This window comes from Neoarius graeffei, chromosome 2 (genome assembly GCF_027579695.1).
Source record: "Neoarius graeffei isolate fNeoGra1 chromosome 2, fNeoGra1.pri, whole genome shotgun sequence".
NCBI lineage: Eukaryota > Metazoa > Chordata > Actinopteri > Siluriformes > Ariidae > Neoarius > Neoarius graeffei.
Genome location: NC_083570.1, coordinates 107,956,370 through 107,979,294, shown reverse-complemented (window position 1 = coordinate 107,979,294; position 22,925 = coordinate 107,956,370). Strand labels below are relative to the sequence as shown.

The window sequence follows — 22,925 nt, the reverse complement described above, 5'->3', positions numbered from 1 at the left end:
AACCACATTTCAGACGGAACTAAATTTCACTGATTTTATGAAATCGAAAACACGTACATATACAGCACAGTGTTTTCCCCAGAAAAAAAATCAAAGCCCTAAATTCTGGCATGATAATACACAGATAATTGAGCGCCAATGGCACAAAGTGAAACTGGGGGGGGGTTTCATGGCCCCGCCGGAAAATTTTTTGAAAATAGATGCTCTCGGGTGCATTTTCAGGGTCTCAGAGATTTTAGATACATGATTATAGGATCGATTTTACCAGTGTTTCAATGATTTCTGACCTAAATAGTATTAATGTATACTAGGGGTGTGCAAAAATATCGATACGGCGATATATCGCGATACTCTGTCTTCCGATTCAATAGCGATACTCAAAATTTGAATATCGATATTTTTTCAAATAATAAATCATGTTTCAGACGGGTTGTAAATCCAGTACGACTTCCACACCTCCGCTCCGCGAGGTGTCGCTGTGCCGCTACCTCACTGCAAGGCACTCTTCGTCTTCTCTTTTTTCCCCGGCGGTTGCAGTGAGGAAAAAAAAAAAAAAAAAACAGGCAAGCATGGCTGTTAACATAAACCTAGAGACGCCGCCGAACTTTAACACAGATGTTTGGAGGCACTTTGGATTCCAAAGGAAAGGAGAAAAAAAAAAAAAAAAAAAAAACAGTGAGCCGGACAAATGGCCCTTTTCCACTACCCTTTTTCAGCTCACTTCAGCTCGCTTCAACCCGACACGGCTCGCGTTTCGACTACCAAAAACCGGCACGACTCAGCTCGTTTCAGCCCTGCTTAGCCCCTAAAACTCGCACCGTTTTGGAGTGGGGCTGAAGCGAGCCAAACCGTGCCGAGTGAGGCTGGGGGCGTGAGCAGACACTCCCCTGTGCACTGATTGGTGAGGAGGAGTGTCCTCACATGCCCACACACGCCCCGCGAGCGCGCTGGGATCTGTAAACACCGCAAACCCGGAAGAAGAATAATTACGAATTACGAGAATTTCTGAAGCCTTATGCGCCTCGCCTCATCTATACGCTCTTGCCAGTATCTGTTGGCGTTGTTGGTGACAACAAGCCACAGCACCAAGACCAGCCACACTAACGACTCCATGTCATCCATGTTTATTGTTTACTATCCGGGTCGTGAGACTACCGCTTAAAAGCTCACTGAATCAGTGACATACAGAGCATCGTGGACGAGTTCGCGGAGCGCAAGGCTCGTCGTATGCCCTTCAAATAATGCGCGCAGCAGGCTATTGATGTTTTATTATAAGCCATGTACAGTATGTCACCTAATGTTTTTTTGTTTCTGAGTTACATGTTCGTTTGAAGGACTTAATGTACAAAATAACATAGTTGCACCCCGTCGTGTTGAAATTGGTAAACACAGTGCATTCAGTGAGGTTTGCACCGCCCTCCTTTTATTTCTGACTCTTCCTGTCACCGTTGCAACCTCTGAGCGCTCATTCGTATGCCCTTCAAATAATGTGCGCAGTATAGGCTATTGATGTTTTATTATGAGCCATGTACAGTATCCTAATGTTTTTTGTTTCTGAGTTACATGTTCGTTTGAAGGACTTGATGTACTAAATAACATAGTTGCACCCGGTAGTGTTGAAATTGGTAAACACCGCAGTTGCGGACATTTTGTAGCCTAAAATGATGTTATGATAAGCTTTAATAAAGTGCCCGGTCATTTGCCCCGCCCCCGGCCCGGCTCTGACTTGTTCCGCCACTGTCACTGATGTCACTGTTTGCGCTGCTTAACGACATCACGTGACGTCCACCCACTTTCGCTAACTCCACCCAATGTGTCCACCCACTTCCAGCCAGCACGGTTCAGCGCGGTTGTAGTCGAAATGCAACTCCAACAGCCCCGCTCAGCTCGACTCAGCTCGACTCGGCACGGCACGGCTCAGCCGCGTTTGTAGTGGAAAAGCGGCAAAAGAGAACGCACTTTGCAAAACCTGTTTCGCTCCAATTAAATTAAGATGCTCCAATTAAGATGCCCACTGCACTTTTCAATGTGTTTCAGACAGTGTGTTGTTCCTGCAAAATAAGCACAAGTTAAATGTTCTCCGGTATGTGTTCTCAAGTTTACAAAGAACAAATTGATATTAGTGTTAGCACTGAAATGTATGTGCAGTCTGCAGTGCAAGTTTTAAGTTTTCATAAAACAATTTGATTCTGCTTGTTAAGCAGCACTGATGTGTCCATGCTTACAGAAAAGCTGATAATACTAGCACAGAAATGGGAATTTTCTGTATGTTGTAGTGAAGCAACTCTTGGTTTTGCCAGCAGTGGAATAGAGACAAATCTATGTCTGGCAGGAGTGTGTAGTTATGTATGTGAAATGTAATTTTACAATGGTCAATAAATTCTGATTTTCTTCAGTGACACAGATATCGTGATGTGGTTGAAATTTCTTGCAATATATCGATTATCGCAGAATCGCTGTACCGTGATGTTATCGTGGGCAAAATATCGCCATAGTATCGTATCGTGAGGTATCTGGTGATACCCAGCCCTAATGTATACACATTTGAAATTTCACCTTAAAGTTCAACATGCGAGTTAAACTGTTTTGTTATAGATTACTGAGGTATATGATAGATTGAAAATCTACGGGGATCCCTATGATCAAGTCGTGTTGTAACAAAAATGTGCATGAAAATATGAACAGTGGTTTGCTCCATCTTATGCAATCCAGTGAAGAGAATCGATCATCATGACCTCCTGTTGATCACACAGGGATCTGAACCTCAGAACTGCCACCTTAAAATAAGCTGCTTTGGTTTTTTTTTGTGGTCCGGTTTCCATCAAATCCTGCGCTCTGATTGGCTGGCGAGCGGGTCCGTATCCTATGATACGGACCCCAGTTACGGACCTCTGGCGACTCGCTCGTTCACAACAACAAACATAGGAGCAATTTTTGTCAACATTTATCTTTTTTTTTTTTTATAAGATTTACATAAGATTATCAAAAATGTTATAAATTTTTGCCAGCATTTCTCAGCATAATAGCATTAATTTTACAGCACGGATAGCGATAACGACAGTGTTCACAGCGAAAGTGAGTTTTACTCCCCTGAGGAAGAAGAAATAAAAGAAAACATTTCAGGAGAAAGCTAAAAACCTGTAACTGTTCCTAACGCCGAGCAAAAACATGGCTGAATCCTGAATGACTCCTATTTGTATAAATAGGGGACGACATAGGCGGCAAAATGTAGTTTTTTTCCTGCCACGGAAGTGCACTTGTATACCGAGGAGGAAGCCATTTGCATTACAGCTGTGAATGAGGATTCAAAATGGCGGCTCGGCTCGGTTTTCCCTTTCGGGCGCTCTCGTTTTCTGTTAGAATTTGGTAAAGAAAAAAATATATATATTATTTACCAGCTTAAGGTCGGTCCGTATAGTGAAATACCGTGACCTCGGCCTTGAATACTGACCGAGGCCCTCTACTTTCAAGACCTCGGTCATGGTATTTCACGATACAGACCTCCCAGCTGGTAAATAACATATGTATTACTATAACTGTAATGATTTAGAATGTTTCTGATGCAATTACCATAATATATGTATAACTAAGATACACTGAAAAGAAAAGTAAGGCAACTGCATATTATAAAGTTAAAATTTTGGCACTTTATTAAATGGACTAGATTAGGATTAAAACATATTTAAAGGAGTAGAAAGCTTAATTCATTAGTTTGGGTTTGCAGAAAGATTATGTACTTATAAACACTCTCGAAGTGAAGTTGTCCAAATGTGTCAAATATAGCATAATTTCAAATAATGATAAGCATACTTGGCAGTGTGATGTCACTGTGAGCCTTTAACAAAAGAATAATCCGGAGCCGTCTTTTGTTAAATGGATCCCAGTGACATCACACTGCCAAAAATGCTTATCATTATTATTTGAAATTATGCTATATTTGACACATTTGGACAACTTCACTTCGTCAGAGTGTTAAGTACATAATCTTTCTGCAAACCCAAACTAATGAATTAAGTTTTCTACTCCTGTAAAGCAGATTAATTCTCCTTGGCTTTTGCTTGGCCCAATGTTGGGCAGCCCTCTCATAGTCCGTCTCGCTGTCATCCATGCTGATGTGGATCAAATTGTCCGGCTAGTCTTCTAGCTTATTCCTCGCTGGAGTCTTTATTCTCTTTAGGCAGGAGAAGCCTCGTTCACAATCTAAACAGAAACAGAATAGTCTATCAAATAAATCAGTCGGCTTTGTCCATCTGGCAGCCGATGAGATCGCTGAAAATGAATCGGAAAATTCCCGGATGTCTGATGTTTTCTTTCGATAATTTTATTGGACGGTTTGAACACGTGATCTTGACATAGCCAACAGATTACAGTTTGTTTACATCATACCACACAGACATATTACAACCCCGATTCCAAAAAAGTTGGGACAAAGTACAAATTGTAAATAAAAACGGAATGCAATGATGTGGAAGATTCAAAATTCCATATTTTATTCAGAATAGAACATAGATGACATATCAAATGTTTAAACTGAGAAAATGCATCATTTAAAGAGAAAAATTAGGTGATTTTAAATTTCATGACAACAACACATCTCAAAAAAGTTGGGACAAGGCCATGTTTCCCACTGTGAGACATCCCCTTTTCTCTTTACAACAGTCTGTAAACGTCTGGGGACTGAGGAGACAAGTTGCTCAAGTTTAGGGATAGGAATGTTAACCCATTCTTGTCTAATGTAGGATTCTAGTTGCTCAACTGTCTTAGGTCTTTTTTGTCGTATCTTCCGTTTTATGATGCGCCAAATGTTTTCTATGGGTGAAAGATCTGGACTGCAGGCTGGCCAGTTCAGTACCCGGACCCTTCTTCTACGCAGCCATGATGCTGTAATTGATGCAGTGTGTGGTTTGGCATTGTCATGTTGGAAAATGCAAGGTCTTCCCTGAAAGAGACGTCGTCTGGATGGGAGCATATGTTGCTCTAGAACCTGGATATACCTTTCAGCATTGATGGTGTCTTTCCAGATGTGTAAGCTGCCCATGCCACACGCACTAATGCAAGCCCATACCATCAGAGATGCAGGCTTCTGAACTGAGTGCTGATAACTCGGGTCGTCCTTCTCCTCTTTAGTCCGAATGACACGGCGTCCTTGATTTCCATAAAGAACTTCAAATTTTGATTCGTCTGACCACAGAACAGTTTTCCACTTTGCCACAGTCCATTTTAAATGAGCCTTGGCCCAGAGAAGACGTCTGCGCTTCTGGATCGTGTTTAGATACGGCTTCTTCTTTGAACTATAGAGTTTTAGCTGGCAACGGCGGATGGCACGGTGAATTGTGTTCACAGATAATGTTCTCTGGAAATATTCCTGAGCCCATTTTGTGATTTCCAATACAGAAGCATGCCTGTATGTGATGCAGTGCCGTCTAAGGGCCCGAAGATCACGGGCACCCAGTATGGTTTTCCGGCCTTGACCCTTACGCACAGAGATTCTTCCAGATTCTCTGAATCTTTTGATGATATTATGCACTGTAGATGATGATATGTTCAAACTCTTTGCAATTTTACACTGTCGAACTCCTTTCTGATATTGCTCCACTATTTGTCGGGGCAGAATTAGGGGGATTGGTGATCCTCTTCCCATCTTTACTTCTGAGAGCCGCTGCCACTCCAAGATGCTCTTTTTATACCCAGTCATGTTAATGACCTATTGCCAATTGACCTAATGAGTTGCAGTTTGGTCCTCCAGCTGTTCCTTTTTTGTACCTTTAACTTTTCCAGCCTCTTATTGCCCCTGTCCTAACTTTTTTGAGATGTGTTGCTGTCATGAAATTTCAAATGAGCCAATATTTGGCATGAAATTTCAAAATGTCTCACTTTCGACATTTGATATGTTGTCTATGTTCTATTGTGAATACAATATCAGTTTTTGAGATTTGTAAATTATTGCATTCCGTTTTTATTTACAATTTGTCCCAACCAGGGTTCCTACAGATATTTTATGTTGAATTTACTACCTTCACAATTTTTTTTACTACCACAGCGACAATTTGGATTTGGACATTTTCTCACAATTTAACAAGGTAATCTTTGAGTGTATGTGTTAGTCCAAGTGAATGTGCTACATATAAGTTAGTGACAACTCTACCCAAAGAGTTGGATTGATGAGACAAGATAGAAAGAAAATCTGAACGTACCGGTAGTGTAACTCTTTCCCTTTGGACGCATAACAGAACCTCCCATTGCTAGGGCTACACATGGAGTCATGCATATTTGCATAAAAGAAAACAAACTTCCACATACAAGTTATAATTTTATTGAACTGTGAAACTGTGGCCCATCACCTCTTAACGGGTACACAGATTTGCACTAAACCTTGTGTGTCAACACTTCACGTTAGGTACAAGATCTGATTACATTTTGTCGGCCAACACTTTCAAGATGGCCAACCTTTTGTTTGTGGAATAATCTTTTGAACAGGTGAACAGATTTGCACAAAATAATCTTATGTGCTTAGGTACATCAACTCATTACATTTAGATCAGGTCAAATGGCAAACACGAACACACACACACACACACAAAAAAAGCGCGCACACATGACAAAGACAAGACACACACCCTAAAGATACAAGACACACATAACCCAAGCCCTATTTTGGCAGTCTCTCAACACATTGCCAAGTTTGCTTAAGATAGTCATTTGCACCAGTCCTGTAGTCGTGAAGGCCCGTGGGCAGAGTCAACACCTTCCTCCCAGAGATCAGTGTTTTAGAGGGTTAATCTTAATCATTTGAACAGTTCAACAGATTTGCTCATGACATTTTGGATGCCTCACATGGTGCACACACAGCGCACCAGGCACACACACACAGAGCACCAGGCACACACACACAACAGATTTGCTCATCACATTTTGGATGCCTCAAACGGTGTACACACAGCGCACCAGGCACACCCACACAGCGCACCAGGCACACCCACACAGCGCATTACATGTGCCTCAGTTGTTTGACCTTTTCTTCGATCAACTTTTCAATGAACGCCTCTCGCCAATTGCCATCTACCGCCTTTAGGTGGGGTTTACATTAGACCGTATCAGCGGATCATCAGATTAACGTTTTTAAAACGATTGGCGTGCACACAGCAACGCCAATACACGGATACGCTCGGCTCCGCATGCATCCTGCGCTCCAAATCACTCCGCCCTGAACAGCGAGTGCCCTCTGGAGGGTGCGCACTCCGGCCCTGCGCAGCTCACAGAGCTCGCGAGTGAAGCGCACGAGCAGTGATTCGGGACTGAGCCGCTGTGTGTGTGATCCCAGCGCATATCACTTAACACTTGCAAGTGGAAGGATGGCAAGCCTAAAGACGATCATAACTACACAATGGGCAGTATTTGCATCAGTATTTGCAGTATTTTCATACTTTTATACTCTTTAATGAAAGGTGATACAAGGCGGAAGTCCGCGCCGTTTTTCAGCAGTCGCGTCACATGACCAACGCCAGCGAATCAGGAAGGTGGATGTCACAGTGACGTTGTCCAATGACGACGCCAGCTAGAGCTCAGCACAGCGTATCCGCGTATTCTCAATGTTTACACAGCACCGGATCAGACACGATCTGGATTGAATACGTGGACGCTGGCGGGTTCCCGTTTCCCGGCGTTTTAATGTAAACGGACAGTGCATCCGCGAAGAAAACGAGACAGATACGGTCTAATGTAAACTTGGCCTTAGAATCAGGTTCCTCCAGCCAGAGGTCTGAAAATTTGCATTTCCCCATTGTTTAATTCTCGTGCAGATGTCGCCAGTCGGGTTAACAGATCGATTCGACTAGACCCGTATAAACAAAGTCTCGTACTAAACAATCTCTGGTATAAATTTATAATGGATTCGACCGTTATTGGAATTCAATGCGCGTGCGCCACCAACTCCTCACTGCGGTCCTCCTCGATACATAAAAATAAATTCGCCCAAATGTAGTAATTTATGGATATTATGGCATGCAGGTTAATTAAACGAATTAGAAAACACATAGGCCCAGTTGGATGGGGGTCAAAAAAAAATTTACTACCACGTCAGATTACGTTTACTACCTTTTACTACTTTTTACTGGCCATAATTTAGCCTATTTTAATTAACTACCTTTTACTACCTTTTAAAACCCCGCGGGAACCCTGCCAACTTTTTTGGAATCAGGGCTGTACTTTGACAGAATCAATACAAACATTGGAAAAAAAAAGAGCGCTTGTTTAACACAAATATCAATCAGTATGCAGTGTTGGGCACGTTACTTTCAAAAAGTAATTAGTTATAGTTACTAGTTACTTTTCCCAAAAAGTAACGGAGTTAGTAACAGAGTTACTTTGTCATAAAAGTAACTAATTACCAGAGAAAGTAATTATTCCGTTACATTTTGTTCCCCCTCAAAAAAAAAAAAAATCAAATTCAATTAGTGTAATCATAATAAAAGTGAATGTTAAATGTGTTTAATGACTGAAATGGACACTTAACAGAACCAATTAGTAACATTATCTACACTATATTAATATTTTTGTGGGACAATGTGAGATGAGACATCTATCAAATGTAATATATTTTTGTAGTTATTAAAATTATGTTACTAATTACTGGCCACTGACGAGGACAAACGCTTTGTTCCTCGACATAATGTGCATTGCACGTAAACACTCTTGCCTTTTATTTCAAGTAATGAAAAGTCCTGGCTGTATTTCCAGTGTGAAAGCGCAGTGTTGGGCTGACCGCTTGCCATCGCTGGGTCTTCCGATTGAAAGAGCGCGCAGTAGTGCAGTAGGCGTGGCCTACCTACGTATGTTGTCCAAATCTACTCTGATTGGCTTACTGTGCCGTTGTCTCGTGTCTCCCCGCCCCACACTAAAGCAGAGGAAAGAAAGGCTGAGCGAGCAGCGTGCCAGATGAGAACAGCTTTAATAAAGTAACGCATAGTATTTTATTGTAAGTAACGGGAACGGCGTTATAACGATGTAAAAAGTAATTAGTTAGATTACTCGTTACTAAAAAAAGTAACGCCGTTAGTAACGCCGTTTATTTGTAACGCCGTTATTCCCATCACTGTCAGTATGCAAATGGATCTGTTATTTGCTCTCCTATGTATCTAGTTACTTGTGGGTAGGAAATTTAATGTATCGGTATAAATCTAAGCGTATCGGAGTTTAACTAAAGCGACTAAGCGTATCGGCAGGCAGAGCAAGCGTGTCAGGCTGGATACGCTAAAACGCTTTGGGGAAAACCATGCAGTGAGTGTGTATATATTTATTAAAAAAAAAAAATTTGAAGGTTTGGCACACACTCAAGTCACAAGTGCCAAGTGTAAACATGAACCTCAGACTCTGGTGTATTCAAACACAAATAGCCAAATGTGAGGACGCAAACAAACGTTTGTCCTTGTGGAACCTCATGAGGTTTTGTACAATCTCTGTTTAATTTATAAAAGGTGTAAAGCAGTGGTTTATCATCCCTCCGTGTGTCTCTAACACGCCTGAACCAACTCATCACCTCTGAAGTTAACACGGCTCTTCACTGCACTCGAACTTGGAAAGCTCCGGTGCTTCGGCTGGAAATAAAAAAAAAAAAAAAAGAGGAAAAAAAGGGAGCTGTGTGTGTGTGTGACGACTCTCTGAATTTGATAAACACACAACAAAGAGTGTGCATGTATTATTTCTTGGCAATGTGCAACAAGACCTGATGTATACAATGGATATGATGGTTAACTGTTGGGTTCGTCATTGGACAAAAAGCCAAAATGCATGATATCTAAAGAAAGAACGTTCAGGAATTGCAATCTCTGAAAGCTAGATAGTGTTTCCATTTCATAAAATCGGTGAAATTTAGTTCCCTCTGAAATGTGGTCACTGTGATATACAGTGGTGCTTGAAAGTTTGCGAACCCTTTAGAATTTTCTATATTTCTGCATAAATATGACCTAAAACATCATCAGATTTTCACACAAGTCCTAAAAGTAGATAAAGAGAACCCAGTTAAACAAATGAGACAAACATATTATACTTGGTCCTTTTATTTATTGAGGAAAATGATCCAATATTACATATCTGTGAGTGGCAAAAGTATATGAACCTCTAGGATTAGCAGTTAATTTGAAGGTGAAATTAGAGTCAGGTGTTTTCAAGCAATGGGACGACAATCAGGTGTGAGTGGGCACCCTGTTTTATTTAAAGAACAGGGATCTATCAAAGTCTGATCTTCACAAAAAAAATAATAATAATAATAATAATAAATACAGAAATACTTGTATACAGTAGGTAGGGCTCGACATTAAGGACTGCCTGACTGCCCGGGGAAAGTGGGATAGGTCCCCGACATGCCCGACCAGGCAGGTTGGAATGAGCATATTATGAACTAGCGCCACAAAAATGAGGCTTTTTGATCTTTTATTTCAGTTCCTAAAAGCGTCCCTCACTACGTATCCGCAGTGATGTTTTCTTACGCTACGTTCACACTGCAAGGCTTAATGCTCAATTCCGATTTTTTTGTGAAATCCGATTTTTTTGTGAGGTCGTTCACATTAACAAATATATGCGACTTGTATGTGATCCTCAGTATGAACGAAAAGCGACCTAAAAGTGTTCCGCATGCGCATTGCAGGATACGACGACGTCACACGCAGTGAGCATGGCCAGTGTTTACGGAAGTAAAACCGCCCAGTTGCGGTATGACCCATCCAATCTAGCTTGAATAGCTGTATCCCCCCCCAAATGGAAATCAGCTCCCTAACCTCTGCGTCCTTCCATTGAGAAGATTCAGAACCTTCACAGCCCGAAGCGTCCCTCGCATTGATGTCATGCGCAGGGGCGCAGATACGTTTTTTGAACTGGGGGGGACAAAGCTGCCAGCAAACCAACCCCAACCCCGATATGCCTGTCAAACTCGTTGTGGGTTACCATAGCAACCAAGCTCGAGCTCGCAACCTGTGCAGTCTGCGCAGCTCAACCGACCGAATATCAGTCTTTGTTTTGTTGAGTTGTTGCAACTGTGTATACACTGCTGTGCACCTCAATAAACCGAATGGTAATTAGTCTTTTGATTTTTCCGTGAGGTTTGCCTTATGCAAAGAAAGACAGCATAGACGTTTTTTCCTCCCTATAAGTGGGGGGGGACCGAGCTAGGTGAATTTAAATCTGGGTGGGACGAGTCCCACCCTCTATCTGCACCCGTGATTATGCGCCGTGTTGTTGTAACTTTTTTTGAGAGACCCGCCGCCTACTTCAGCGCAGAATAGTGACGTTTGTGGCTTGTTGATGACGAGTAAGTCGGATGAATGCGACCTGGCGGTTCAGACTGAAGTCACATATGAAAAGAGCGGATAGGAATCGGAATTAGGACCACATATCCAAACGGCCTGGGTCGGATTTGAAAAAATCGGATCTGTGTCGTTCATATTGTCAATAAAAGATCGGATACAGGTCACATATGGGCGAAAAGATCGGATTTGAGTCACTTCAGCCTGCAGTGTGAACGTAGCCTTAGTCTCGGTTTCATTTACTGCCCTGCAGGTTATTTTATATCCCCCCGCTGGTGTAGTATGGTACGCGTACTGTTTACAGACCCCTTGTGCATGACATCACACATCACATGATAATTACAGCTGGGATCAGACAGACACCGTCTTTCACGCAAGCAGCTTAACCTGTCTTCAACATGGATAATTTTTGCTTCTTCAGACAGAGAAACAGATAACAGGCATCACCGTCTCCCCGCTATCAAGAAAAATGTTAAACAGAAGCAAATGCTTCAAGAACAACAAGGAAATGAGCGGTTAAAGAATACGAGGAGAGGAGCTCAGCATGAAAACTCCAGAGAAATTCACGATTGTATTTAAAACGCATTTTACAAAAACAGAAAGTCAGAAGTGAGGATGGAAGAGTTTAAGAATCTCTTTTTTTTTTTTTTCCCTGCTCGCATTCGAGTTAGCGCCTTCATGAAAGCGTCTGATTTTCTTAAAGGTGAAGCCGCTTCCTTATTCGACACAGAAAACCCAGATTGGTTTCAAACAACTCGGGCATAAAAAACTCAACAAGGAGCGACATGCGCGATAAATCCTGAAAGAACAGAACCGATTAAGAGCAGAGAGAGCTGGAGCTTCGTTTCTGTTATCAGAGGAACACAGTCCTGGGCAAAATATTTATATATCAAGGTTTTGGTTTGTTTGTTTTATTTAATATCATCCACCTCTAAGATTTAAAAAAAAAAAAAAAAACTTCGCTGCATCATGATAGACCAGCTGCACTGATTCCATGGATTAAAGCAAAAAAAAAAAAAAAATTATCTGACTTGAAAAAAAAAGCTCCATGTCGTTGGCCCCTACCACGTCAGCGATGCGTCAAATTTTAAACGCCGTGTTGTCCATTATCCCCTCGACCCCTACTTATAGTACATTTACATAATTTTAACAATGACTAAAGCTAAGGCAAGACTTTACCATTGTCATTACTGGCTATTCATGATGAACCATCAAGTTTTCAGCGCAAAGTGCAAATTTATTTCAACAATACTTTAGTAACGCACAGCAGTGGTTAAGAGAAAAGTGCAAGTGCAGTCGAACTTGAGCCATGCTTTCAAAAGGGTGGAACAGAAAGAAAAATAAGAAAATCTGTTGAAATAAAGCCAGGAAACAAGTAAAGTGAAAGTTCACTTTTTCTGCTTCTTCGCAGTGAAGCATCTAGTTTGGCAACACCTGATGCCTGTTTTTGTTTCTTTTTCCTTGGCACAGCAGCAGGAGCTTGCCATTATCGCCCATTTCATTTCGCCAAGCCCATCTCCACTTATTCTTTACCGTTTTGTCGATGTCTGACACATCTGTGCCTTCATTTAAAAGAAGCGCGTCCATGCTGGCAAAACCGAAAGTAATTTGACGCGCTCTAGTGATGGAAATCGAAGGGCCTATGTCCGGTGAAATATGGCCTTATACGCAGTACTCGAGTTGAGGGGGGATGTGGGGGGAGGCATCCCCCTTCTGAAATAAAAATCTCAAATCATCCCCCTTATAAAACGGCCATCCCCCCATCACATCCCTTGGGACATTTTACCAATTAATGTGGAAATTAGCCTACTATTATTTTAACAAATATTACTACCATTTCAACATTAGAGGCTTTGCGCAGTGATAGCCTACATGTAGCCGGATAAAAAAGACGCATATTTATTTATTCAGTTGACGTCACCGTGCCGCGAGATTTTGTTAGGCGTCATATTGGAAGACCAAGTACATGCACTCACAATATAAAACAAAGTACGAGCGGAAGTAAAGTGACACGATGGATGATAATTTGGGTTATGTGAGTACATTACCAGCTGCAGAAAGGGCACGGTATGTGGAGAAACTGGCTGTGATTGATGGGTTTGACCCATATGATAAGACTTGCGGCAAGGGAGAATGGAAACATAAGGAGGACCGGACACCAATTCTGCCATCTGTTTGCTACCCGGACATTGTAAACTATTTGTTGTTTACACCCAGTGCCTACACTCAGTGTTCGAACTATGCCGATATTTTCGGAGGGTCCCTTTTTTTCCCTTGGGGGTGTGTGTGCTTGCGCTTGTCTCGGAGCGCGGATCTCCAAACACATGAGAAGCCTATCTTATGCACATATCACGCGGACTCCACACCTCCACCGCGTCTGAAGTCATAACTCATCAGGGGAAATCGTGTCTGCATTGGCATGTTCAAAAAACAACCTCGCATCAACAATGATACCACACGCAAGAAAAAAAAAAAACAGTCAGGCTACTCAACATCCAACCTGGCAGCAGCGAGCAAGCCCCAAACCATCCTAAATTATTATTATTATTAAATTGTAGAAGTCTGGGAGGCTTGCTCCTCATACAGTTATCAACTTGGGGCCACTTTAGCATGTTTTAAATCTGAATTTCTTGCATTTGCTTACTCAAAGTGTCCGCAGATCATGCACAGACTTATCCATTATATCCACAGTTTTTTGCCAAGTCTCACACAGGTTTCTTTCAAGTCTACTGTTGGGCCAATAAATCATAAATAAAACAGCTCAGATTTGTTTGTTTAAGTCGTTTGCCGCTCCACTTTATTCTCGTAGGTTCACATACCGCTGCCATTATTATCCCCTTATCACGAGTTTGTTGGTCTTCCAAAATGGAGCAGGGTCTGTTTACTTCCGGTTTCGGGTGACGTCAGTGAAAGGGGTCTATACGGAGGTTTCAGTCACTGAAAACAGCTACTTTCGCAAACTCGGGGCACAGTGGAGATTTCTGAAAACTCCATCTTCAGACACGCGTGTAAATCGGGAAAACGAAGCAGCAGTGGGCGAGAGGGCGCGCGTGAATATAATGAGTCATAGGTGTGAATCTTTCACCGAATGCCAATTGTCCCGGTTCTTCATGAAATCGCACGCGCAAATTCATTAGGTTAACTTTCAAATAACTGTTCTTGTGCACTTGCAACACCGGAGCCACTTTCCTGAATTTTGAGCTTCGGAGTATTCGCTTCTTTATCTATTTAATCAATGAACTTATTTGTCACATACATTAAATTACTAATGTAAAACATTAGTAGCCTATTTAAGCAATAGCTGTTTTCTCCACTGTTTTCCGACCTTTTGTGCTTAGTGAATGAGACACTTCATTACACTCCACTGACTGACTTCCAATTCCGGACTTTTTTGAAAATGTAAAATATAGGCCTACGAGATGGTTTTTTGGGACTTAATTCGCGTTGGTCCTTCACTATTAATTTTTGAGACTGACGAGGCACTAAATACTGTGGAATTATTTTCTCCTTACTATGAAGTTTGGCATCTTAAACAAGTGTCGGGAAATCTTGCAGCCCGACTCTGCAGCCTCCAATGTTTAAGCGAACTGCTGAAACCATAATGTTTAAAGATTAAATCGTAGGCTAATCAAACCAAAGAAAAAACACAGCCTTTCCAGAACGTTGTCTGCCGAAGCCTACAAAAGGCTTAATAGCAAAGGTCTTGCTGCGGCTTCAACTTTTTCACCTGATCACCTTTCAATGGGCAAATATCATTATTACTACTACTACAAAAGGCCTAGTATTAGTAGTAGACAAGTAACCTAGTTGCCTAGTAGTAGGACAGCCAAATAGTTTCATCAGTGGCCTACGCCGAGCCTCCCCGGGACTAGACAGTAGCGTAGGCTTTATTTATTTATTTATGCCTATCTAGCACAACAACTTATTCCTTTACATATACTCAAACATAGCACAAGAAAGGGTTCAACAACAGGCAAATCACAGCAGCTTGGTGAAGTTCTAAATCACATCGGCGTCAGACCTATGGGCCAACCCCCCACTCCATTTTTTTTTCCTCAGATCTGCATCACTCTCATTATTGACCTTTAGCGCTCCCAGTTGACAGAAATCCATCGTAGCGACGGAAAACTTTAATCCATGCAGGATGTACCCATACCATCTCAGTCTCATCTCTCTTAGCTTAATTCCCAAGCTCTCCACATGTCCTGTCCCTCTGATGTGCTCATTCCTTATCCTGTCCAACCTCCCATCGCAAACCTTAACATCCTCAACTCCGCCACCGGTCTCTTCGTTAAGGGAATTCACAACTATTCTTTATCCTCAATAAAACCATCTCATTATCTCTAGCCGCTTTATCCTTCTACAGGGTCGCAGGCAAGCTGGAGCCTATCCCAGCTGACTACGGGCGAAAGGCGGGGTACACCCTGGACAAGTCGCCAGGTCATCACAGGGCTGACACATAGACACAGACAACCATTCACACTCACATTCACACCTACGGTCAATTTAGAGTCACCAGTTAACCTAACCTGCATGTCTTTGGACTGTGGGGGAAACCGGAGCACCCGGAGGAAACCCACGCGGACACGGGGAGAACATGCAAACTCCACACAGAAAGGCCCTCGCCGGCCACGGGGCTCGAACCCGGACCTTCTTGCTGTGAGGCGACAGCGCTAACCACTACACCACCGTGCCGCCCAACTATTCTATGGTTTTCCTAAAGGGTTGTTTTACAATCAGGGTACAAAGTTTGTGTCACAGGGGTCCAAAATTCAAATTGATTCAAACTTGTACCAGTTTTTAAGTGAAGGACAAGTTAAAGAACAGATTTCAGGTCATTTGACATGTGTATGGTAGTTTTGTGTAATCTGCTATAAGATGGGAGAAACAAATGAAGTGATTCTCGGAGAGGACTTTTTTTTTTTGGACAATTCAGAATCCACTACTTCCATAGTGCTTTTAAATATAAGGCTGTAAGCTTTGTGTTAGTTGTCTCTAATATTTATGTCCCAATATCTTGACCACATTTTAGGATGAAAATAATCATTTTAGATATGTTATTTTATATTGAAAAATTAGCTGTCTTGGAGAGGACATTTTTTTGACACAATTCCATACTAATTTGATCAAAATAGTCTGAAAACTTACTGGCATTCAACATTAAAACTTAACTATGTTTCCAATGATATGGAACCAAATGTGTTTTATGATATAAAGAATGATTTAAGTGCATCCCTTTTGGAGCTACCGGTGGTCAAAAAAAGCACTTTTTCTAAATGACATGAGTAATTTTCACTACGTTCAGACCGCAACCTGAAACGACCCATATCCGATTTGTTGTGAAATCCGATTTTTTTGTTCGGCCGTTCACATTACCAATTATATGAGACTTGTATGCGATCTCCAATATGAACGGAAAACGACCCAAAAGTGTCCCGCATGCGCAAATTGACACGTAATAAGCACATCTACGTAATACGCAAACAAAAAAAAGCGCACTCTTCATGTTTAATGATTTTTTTTTGTTTGTTTGTTTAATTATCTGGTTAGTGTTAAAGTGTGAGGTCTCGTGTGTGTTTTTGTTTCTGAACTGAAATGAAAACGTGTAGCCTGGTAACGAGGGTTGACTCCTAAACGTCTCTCTAATTTCTATATAAGTGCACTACATGTTACTAGGAAGTAATGGATTTTTAAACTCTATATAGTGCACTCGAGCTTCAGTAGGCAGTCATTTGGGATGCGGCCGCTGTATTACCAAACTCTTAATTCAGGCTTAATCATTTGCACATATTTATTTCGTCATATTAATAAACTTTTTCTACATTTGTATAAATATTTATTTAGATTGTTTATAGCCAGCTGAATTCTGCAGCTTCTCTCAGCGCTGGCTCAAGGTGCAGAAACACCAGTGCAGTTTGCTATGGAGATGAGGCGAGACCTGGCGATGTGGTTTTTGTGGCGGCGGCGGAACTCGCACAATAATCTGATTAATGTGGGCAGCAGACTAATGAGACCGAAGGTGTCAAATTACTGGAAATTTCCAGAACAATCTTATAATCTTGTAATACAGGATGGTTTAAGTTATAAATCAGTTATAGAAACTGTTTTATTTAATCAGGCTAACAGATCAACATCCAGGTCCCTACCAAATCCACCATTAGCTTGATCAATTCTATAAAAGTCTATTTAAACTCTGAAAACTGTACAAATGTTGTTGTTTTCCACCAAAGAGGCGGGATTAGCCAACGCAGAATAGTGACGTTTGTCTCTTGTTGATGACGTGTAGGTCGCATGAATGCGACCTGTCTGGTCAGACTGCAGTCGCATGTGAAAATAACGGATATGCATCGGAATTAGGACCACATATCCAACACTACGTTCACACTGCAAGGCTTAATGCTCAATTCCGATTTTTTTGTGAAATCGTTCACATTAACAAATATATGCGACTTATATGTGATCCTCAGTATGAACGAAAAGCGACCTAAAAGTGTTCCGCGTGCGCATTGCAGGATACGACGACGTCACACGCAGTGAGCATGGCCGGTGTTTACGGAAGTAACCTAAAGTTTCCTGTGTATGACAGTAGCCAGCATGGAGTACCTGGCGATGATGCAGTTGTTGTTGCGACGGAGCCAGAACATGCGCAACAGCCTGATGTTAAGGAGGAGGTTGAGAAGGAAGAGGGCAAGGGTTTTGGCTCAGGCGTTCTGCGGGGTAGTGACTGCAACCTCCGTTCAAAGGAACGTGTGGGTGCGGAGTCGCATTGATGTCATGCGCCATGTTGTTGTAACTTTTTTTGAGAGACCCGCCGCCTACTTCAGCGCAGAATAGTGACGTTTGTGGCTTGTTGATGACGTGTAAGTCAGATGAATGCGACCTGGCGGTTCAGACTGAAGTCGCATATGAAAAGAGCGGATAGGAATCGGAATTAGGACCACATATCCAAACGGCCTGGGTCGGATTTGAAAAAATCGGATCTGTGTCGTTCATATTGTCAATAAAAGATCGGATACAGGTCACATATGGGCGAAAAGATCGGATTTGAGTCACTTCAGCCTGCAGTGTGAACGTAGCCTAAGATGCACACTGCACTTTTCAATGTTGTAAATATGTTGTAACTTGCGTTTGTATAGTTACAATAAAATGGCATGGATAATTAGAATTACATTGTTTTGACTCAGTTTGTCCCATGAATTATCACTATCATCTGATGTACATACAACTCGGATTTTAAGACGCATAATGCGCAGGGTTTTTTCTAGAAAAATTTAGTATGAGGGCGCTCACCATGGCGAGGGAGCGAAGCGGGGGGGGATGGTGCCGGTTGTCCCCCCCCACCGTGCAAAGCCTTTGAAAAATGCTCCAATGGGACATTCTGAGGCTATCTGAGAGGGAAATTGTAACAAATTGTCTGTCAACATTGAAAAAGAAAGAAGTAATCTTCTTCTGCCCTGGACAGTCTTTGGCTTTCTTCCGTTTCGTGCCACGGGATGACATCTTTAAATGCCCAAGTGTCAACAAAAACCACTCGCGAACTACTCCTGTCAAAAGCTCCCGCGCCGGTGGGTGAAAGGTCATTCAGTCTCGAGAAATCTCGCTCTACAAGTCAGCTGACCTTGTATGTAACCCATGTCAAATCTCGCGAGAGCAGCCACGACAAGTAAACAACATGGTGCCTCGGTCTGGAAAACGCCAATTCGGATTGTTTTTGCACCGTCTGGCGGTGTATCTACTATGATTGGAATATTTTTGGAGCAATTATAACATATTTGATGATCAGACACATTGTCACGTAGTGTTGCTGGGATGTTTTCACGGAGTCGGTAAGGGGGCGCACGCCGAGAGTAAGAGGGCGCAGCGCCCCTGTTCCCCCGTTTAGACGAAAGCCTGATGCGTTTACATTTTTCAGTCAACTATGTAGAATATCGCAGTATCGTATCATGACTCAAGTATCGTCTCGTGAGGTCCTTGGCAATACCCACCCCTACCATAGATCCAAACGGCCTGGGTCGGATTTGAAAAAATCGGATCTGTGTCGTTCATATTGTCAATAAAAGATCGGATACAGGTCACATATGGGCGAAAAAATCGGATTTGAGTCACTTCAGCCTGCAGTGTGAACGTAGTGCAAGCGGCCTGGGTCGCATGTGAAAAAATCGGATCTGCGTCGTTCAGATTGTCAATAACAAATCGGATACAGGTCGCATATGGGCAAAAAAAAATCAGATATGGGTTGTTTCAGGGTGCAGTCTGAACGTAGTCTTTGCTAAATATGACATATTGCCATACATTCACCAAAAATAACGTCATCAAAATTTTTTTTTTGCATGGAAAATAGAGCGATCACAGGGCTACAATAAACAACCAAGTTTATTTAGTCAAGCCTTTTGATACTGAAGATAATAAGTGTTAAATGTGATTTTTAGCTTGCAGATCCTGATTGTAAAACAACCCCACGTGGGTTTAAAAGTTAATGCTGAACCCTGATAGTGTGCAAAAGTCTTGGCACATCATGTAAAGAAATGCTGTACGGCTTAAAAACTAATGAAATGCTTTAACAAAAGATCCTTTAGATATATGTTTTATGAAAAGTGATAAAAATTAAAAGTTGGACTAGCTGTTTTGATTGAAACCCAAATGAATAATCAGTGCAGAGGAAGTGAAACTGAAGCACAGCAGCACAGTGACTGATTTAAAGGGATTCAAAAACATGCAAAATCATAAAACGAGATCAAATACTCACCCAAAATATAATATTGAATCCGAAGAGGAAGTATTTGACACAGCAGCTCACTTCAGCTCCTTTGTAATGCTGATGTTTCCTACTCATCATGAGCAAAAAAATAAAAATAAAAAATAAAAATAAGAGCTCACCTGGACTTCACTCCTGCTTAAATGACAACACTGTACAAATAAAGCAAACACGTTTATAAACACTAACTAGCCAGGAAAGTATCCATAATTAGCTAGCTGAGTGAGCAACCTGGCTGCTAGCTAACAACAACAACAACAACAACAACAAACAAACAAACAAACAAACACCACCACCACTAATAACCCAGCGGCTAGCATAAGTGCTCGCGCTCACACAATATACACCACATATCGCTAAAAAACGCTAATTTCCTGCAACACGCCGCCATTAAACTGTAACTTGAGAAATATTTTAATATAATTTTAAGAGGATTTGTCACTGGGAAAGATCTTCAACCTCCAACAAGCCATTAAAAAGCGGCGCGAGCGCGGATACAATAAGCGCGTGTTAGCAGAGGAGGGGAGCAAAAACAAGATGGCCGCCACACTGATGACGTTTCACTATAAAAGTCTTGCTGCTAAAAAAAAGCCTAAAAACACGTGTCATTTTAAACTACTAAACGAACACAAAACACTTGTTTTTTTTCCTAATATAAGGAATAAAATACTCAATGCTGTGCTATTTTCATAAAATAATCAATCGCGATAGGGTGGTGTAGTGGTTAGTGCTGCCGCCTCACAGCAAGAAGGTCCGGGTTCGAGCCCTGTGGCCGGCGAGGGCCTTTCTGTGTGGAGTTTGCATGTTCTCCCCGTGTCTGCGTGGGTTTCCTCCGGGTGCTCCGGTTTCCCCCACAGTCCAAAGACATGCAGGTTAGGTTAACTGGTGACTCTAATGGCCCTTTTCCACTACCCTTTTTCAGCTCACTTCAGCCCGACACGGCTCGCGTTTCGACTACCAAAAACCAGCACGACTCAGCTTGTTTCAGCCCTGCTTAGCCCCTAAAACTCGCACCATTTTGGAGTGGGGCTGAAGCGAGCCAAAGCGAGCCGAGTGAGGTTGGGGGCGTGAGCAGACACTCCCCTGTGCACTGATTGGTGAGGAGGAGTGTCCTCACACGCCCACACACGCTCCGCGAGTGCGCTGGGATCTGTAAACACCGCAAACCCGGAAGGAGAAGAATTACGAATTGCGAGAATTTCTGAAGCCTTATGCGCCTCGCCTCATCTATACGCTCTTGCCAGTATCTGTCCGCGTTGTCGGTGACAACAAGCCACAGCACCAAGACCAGCAACACTAACGACTCCATGTCCTCCATGTTTATTGTTTACTATTCGGGTCGTGAGACTACCGCTTAAAAGATCACTGATGTCACTGTTTGCGCTGCTTAACGACATCACCTGACGTCCACCCACTTTCGCTAACTCCACCTAATGTGTCCACCCACTTCCAGCCAGCACGGTTCAGCGCGGTTGTAGTCGAAATGCAACTCCAACAGCCCCGCTCAGCTCGACTCAGCACGGCACGGCTCAGCCCGACTCAGCCGCGTTTGTAGTGGAAAAGCGGCATAAATTGACCGTAGGTGTGAATGTGAGTGTGAATGGTTGTCTGTGTCTATGTGTCAGCCCAGCTCCAGCTTGCCTGCGACCCTGTAGAACAGGATAAAGCGGCTAGAGATGATGAGATGAGATGAGAATCAATCGCGATGACACAGTGTTTCCATGAGCATCTCGATCACCAAAGTTTGCAAACTGTCTTCTCATCTCATCTCATCTCATTAGCCGCTTTATCCTGTTCTACAGGGTCGCAGGCGAGCTGGAGCCTATCCCAGCTGACTACGGGCGAAAGGCGGGGTACACCCTGGACAAGTCGCCAGGTCATCACAGGGCTGACACATAGACACAGACAACCATTCACACCTAAGGTCAATTTAGAGTCACCAGTTAACCTAACCTGCATGTCTTTGGACTGTGGGGGAAACTGGAGCACCCAGAGGAAACCCACATGGACACAACATGCAAACTCCGCACAGAAAGGCCCTCGCCGGCCACGGGGCTCGAACCCAGACCTTCTTGCTGTGAGGCGACAGCGCTAACCACTACACCACCGTGCCGCCCAAGCTAAGGATTCATCTCATCTCATCTCATTATCTCTAGCCGCTTTATCCTGTTCTACAGGGTCGCAGGCGAGTTGGAGCCTATCCCAGCTGACTACGGGCGAAAGGCGGGGTACACCCTGGACAAGTCGCCAGGTCATCACAGGGCTGACACATAGACACAGACAACCATTCACATTCACACCTAAGGTCAATTTAGAGTCACCAGTTAATCTAACCTGCATGTCTTTGGACTGTGGGGGAAACCGGAGCACCCAGAGGAAACCCACACGGACACAACATGCAAACTCCACACAGAGAGGCCCTCGCCGGCCACGGGGCTCGAACCCAGACCTTCTTGCTGTGAGGTGACAGTGCTAACCACTACACCACCATGCCACCCTTGCTAAGGATTGTTTCTTAAAATTAAGCAAGATTGTCTTTTTTGGGAAATATCATATGGGTGGCATAGTGGTTAGCACCATGGCCGTAGCCAGCTATGAGGCCCCCGAGGTCCGGACCTCGGTCATTTTTAAGAGCTGAAAATACATCTCATCTCATCTCATCTCATCTCATTATCTCTAGCCGCTTTATCCTGTTCTACAGGGTCGCAGGCAAGCTGGAGCCTATCCCAGCTGACTATGGGTGAAAGGCGGGGTACACCCTGGACAAGTCGCCAGGCCATCACAGGGCTGACACATAGACACAGACAACCATTCAAGTGAAGTCAAGTCAAGTCAAGTCAAGTTTATTGTCAAATATGCTCCACATGCTCGAC

The 22,925-nt window shown here is 42.8% G+C and overlaps 1 protein-coding gene across 1 annotated transcript in view; it reads right to left on the bottom strand.

The window, feature by feature from the left end:
- The window catches only part of tspan17 (tetraspanin 17), a 116,676-nt gene extending 96,143 nt beyond the window's left edge, over nucleotides 1-20,533 (bottom strand). Inside the window, exon 1 of the mRNA XM_060915357.1 lies at nucleotides 20,044-20,533. Within this exon, the coding sequence (XP_060771340.1) occupies nucleotides 20,044-20,133 (90 nt within the window). The 5' untranslated portion in view covers nucleotides 20,134-20,533. The remainder of the gene's footprint in view (nucleotides 1-20,043) is intronic.
- Nucleotides 20,534-22,925: the final 2,392 nt, after the last annotated feature.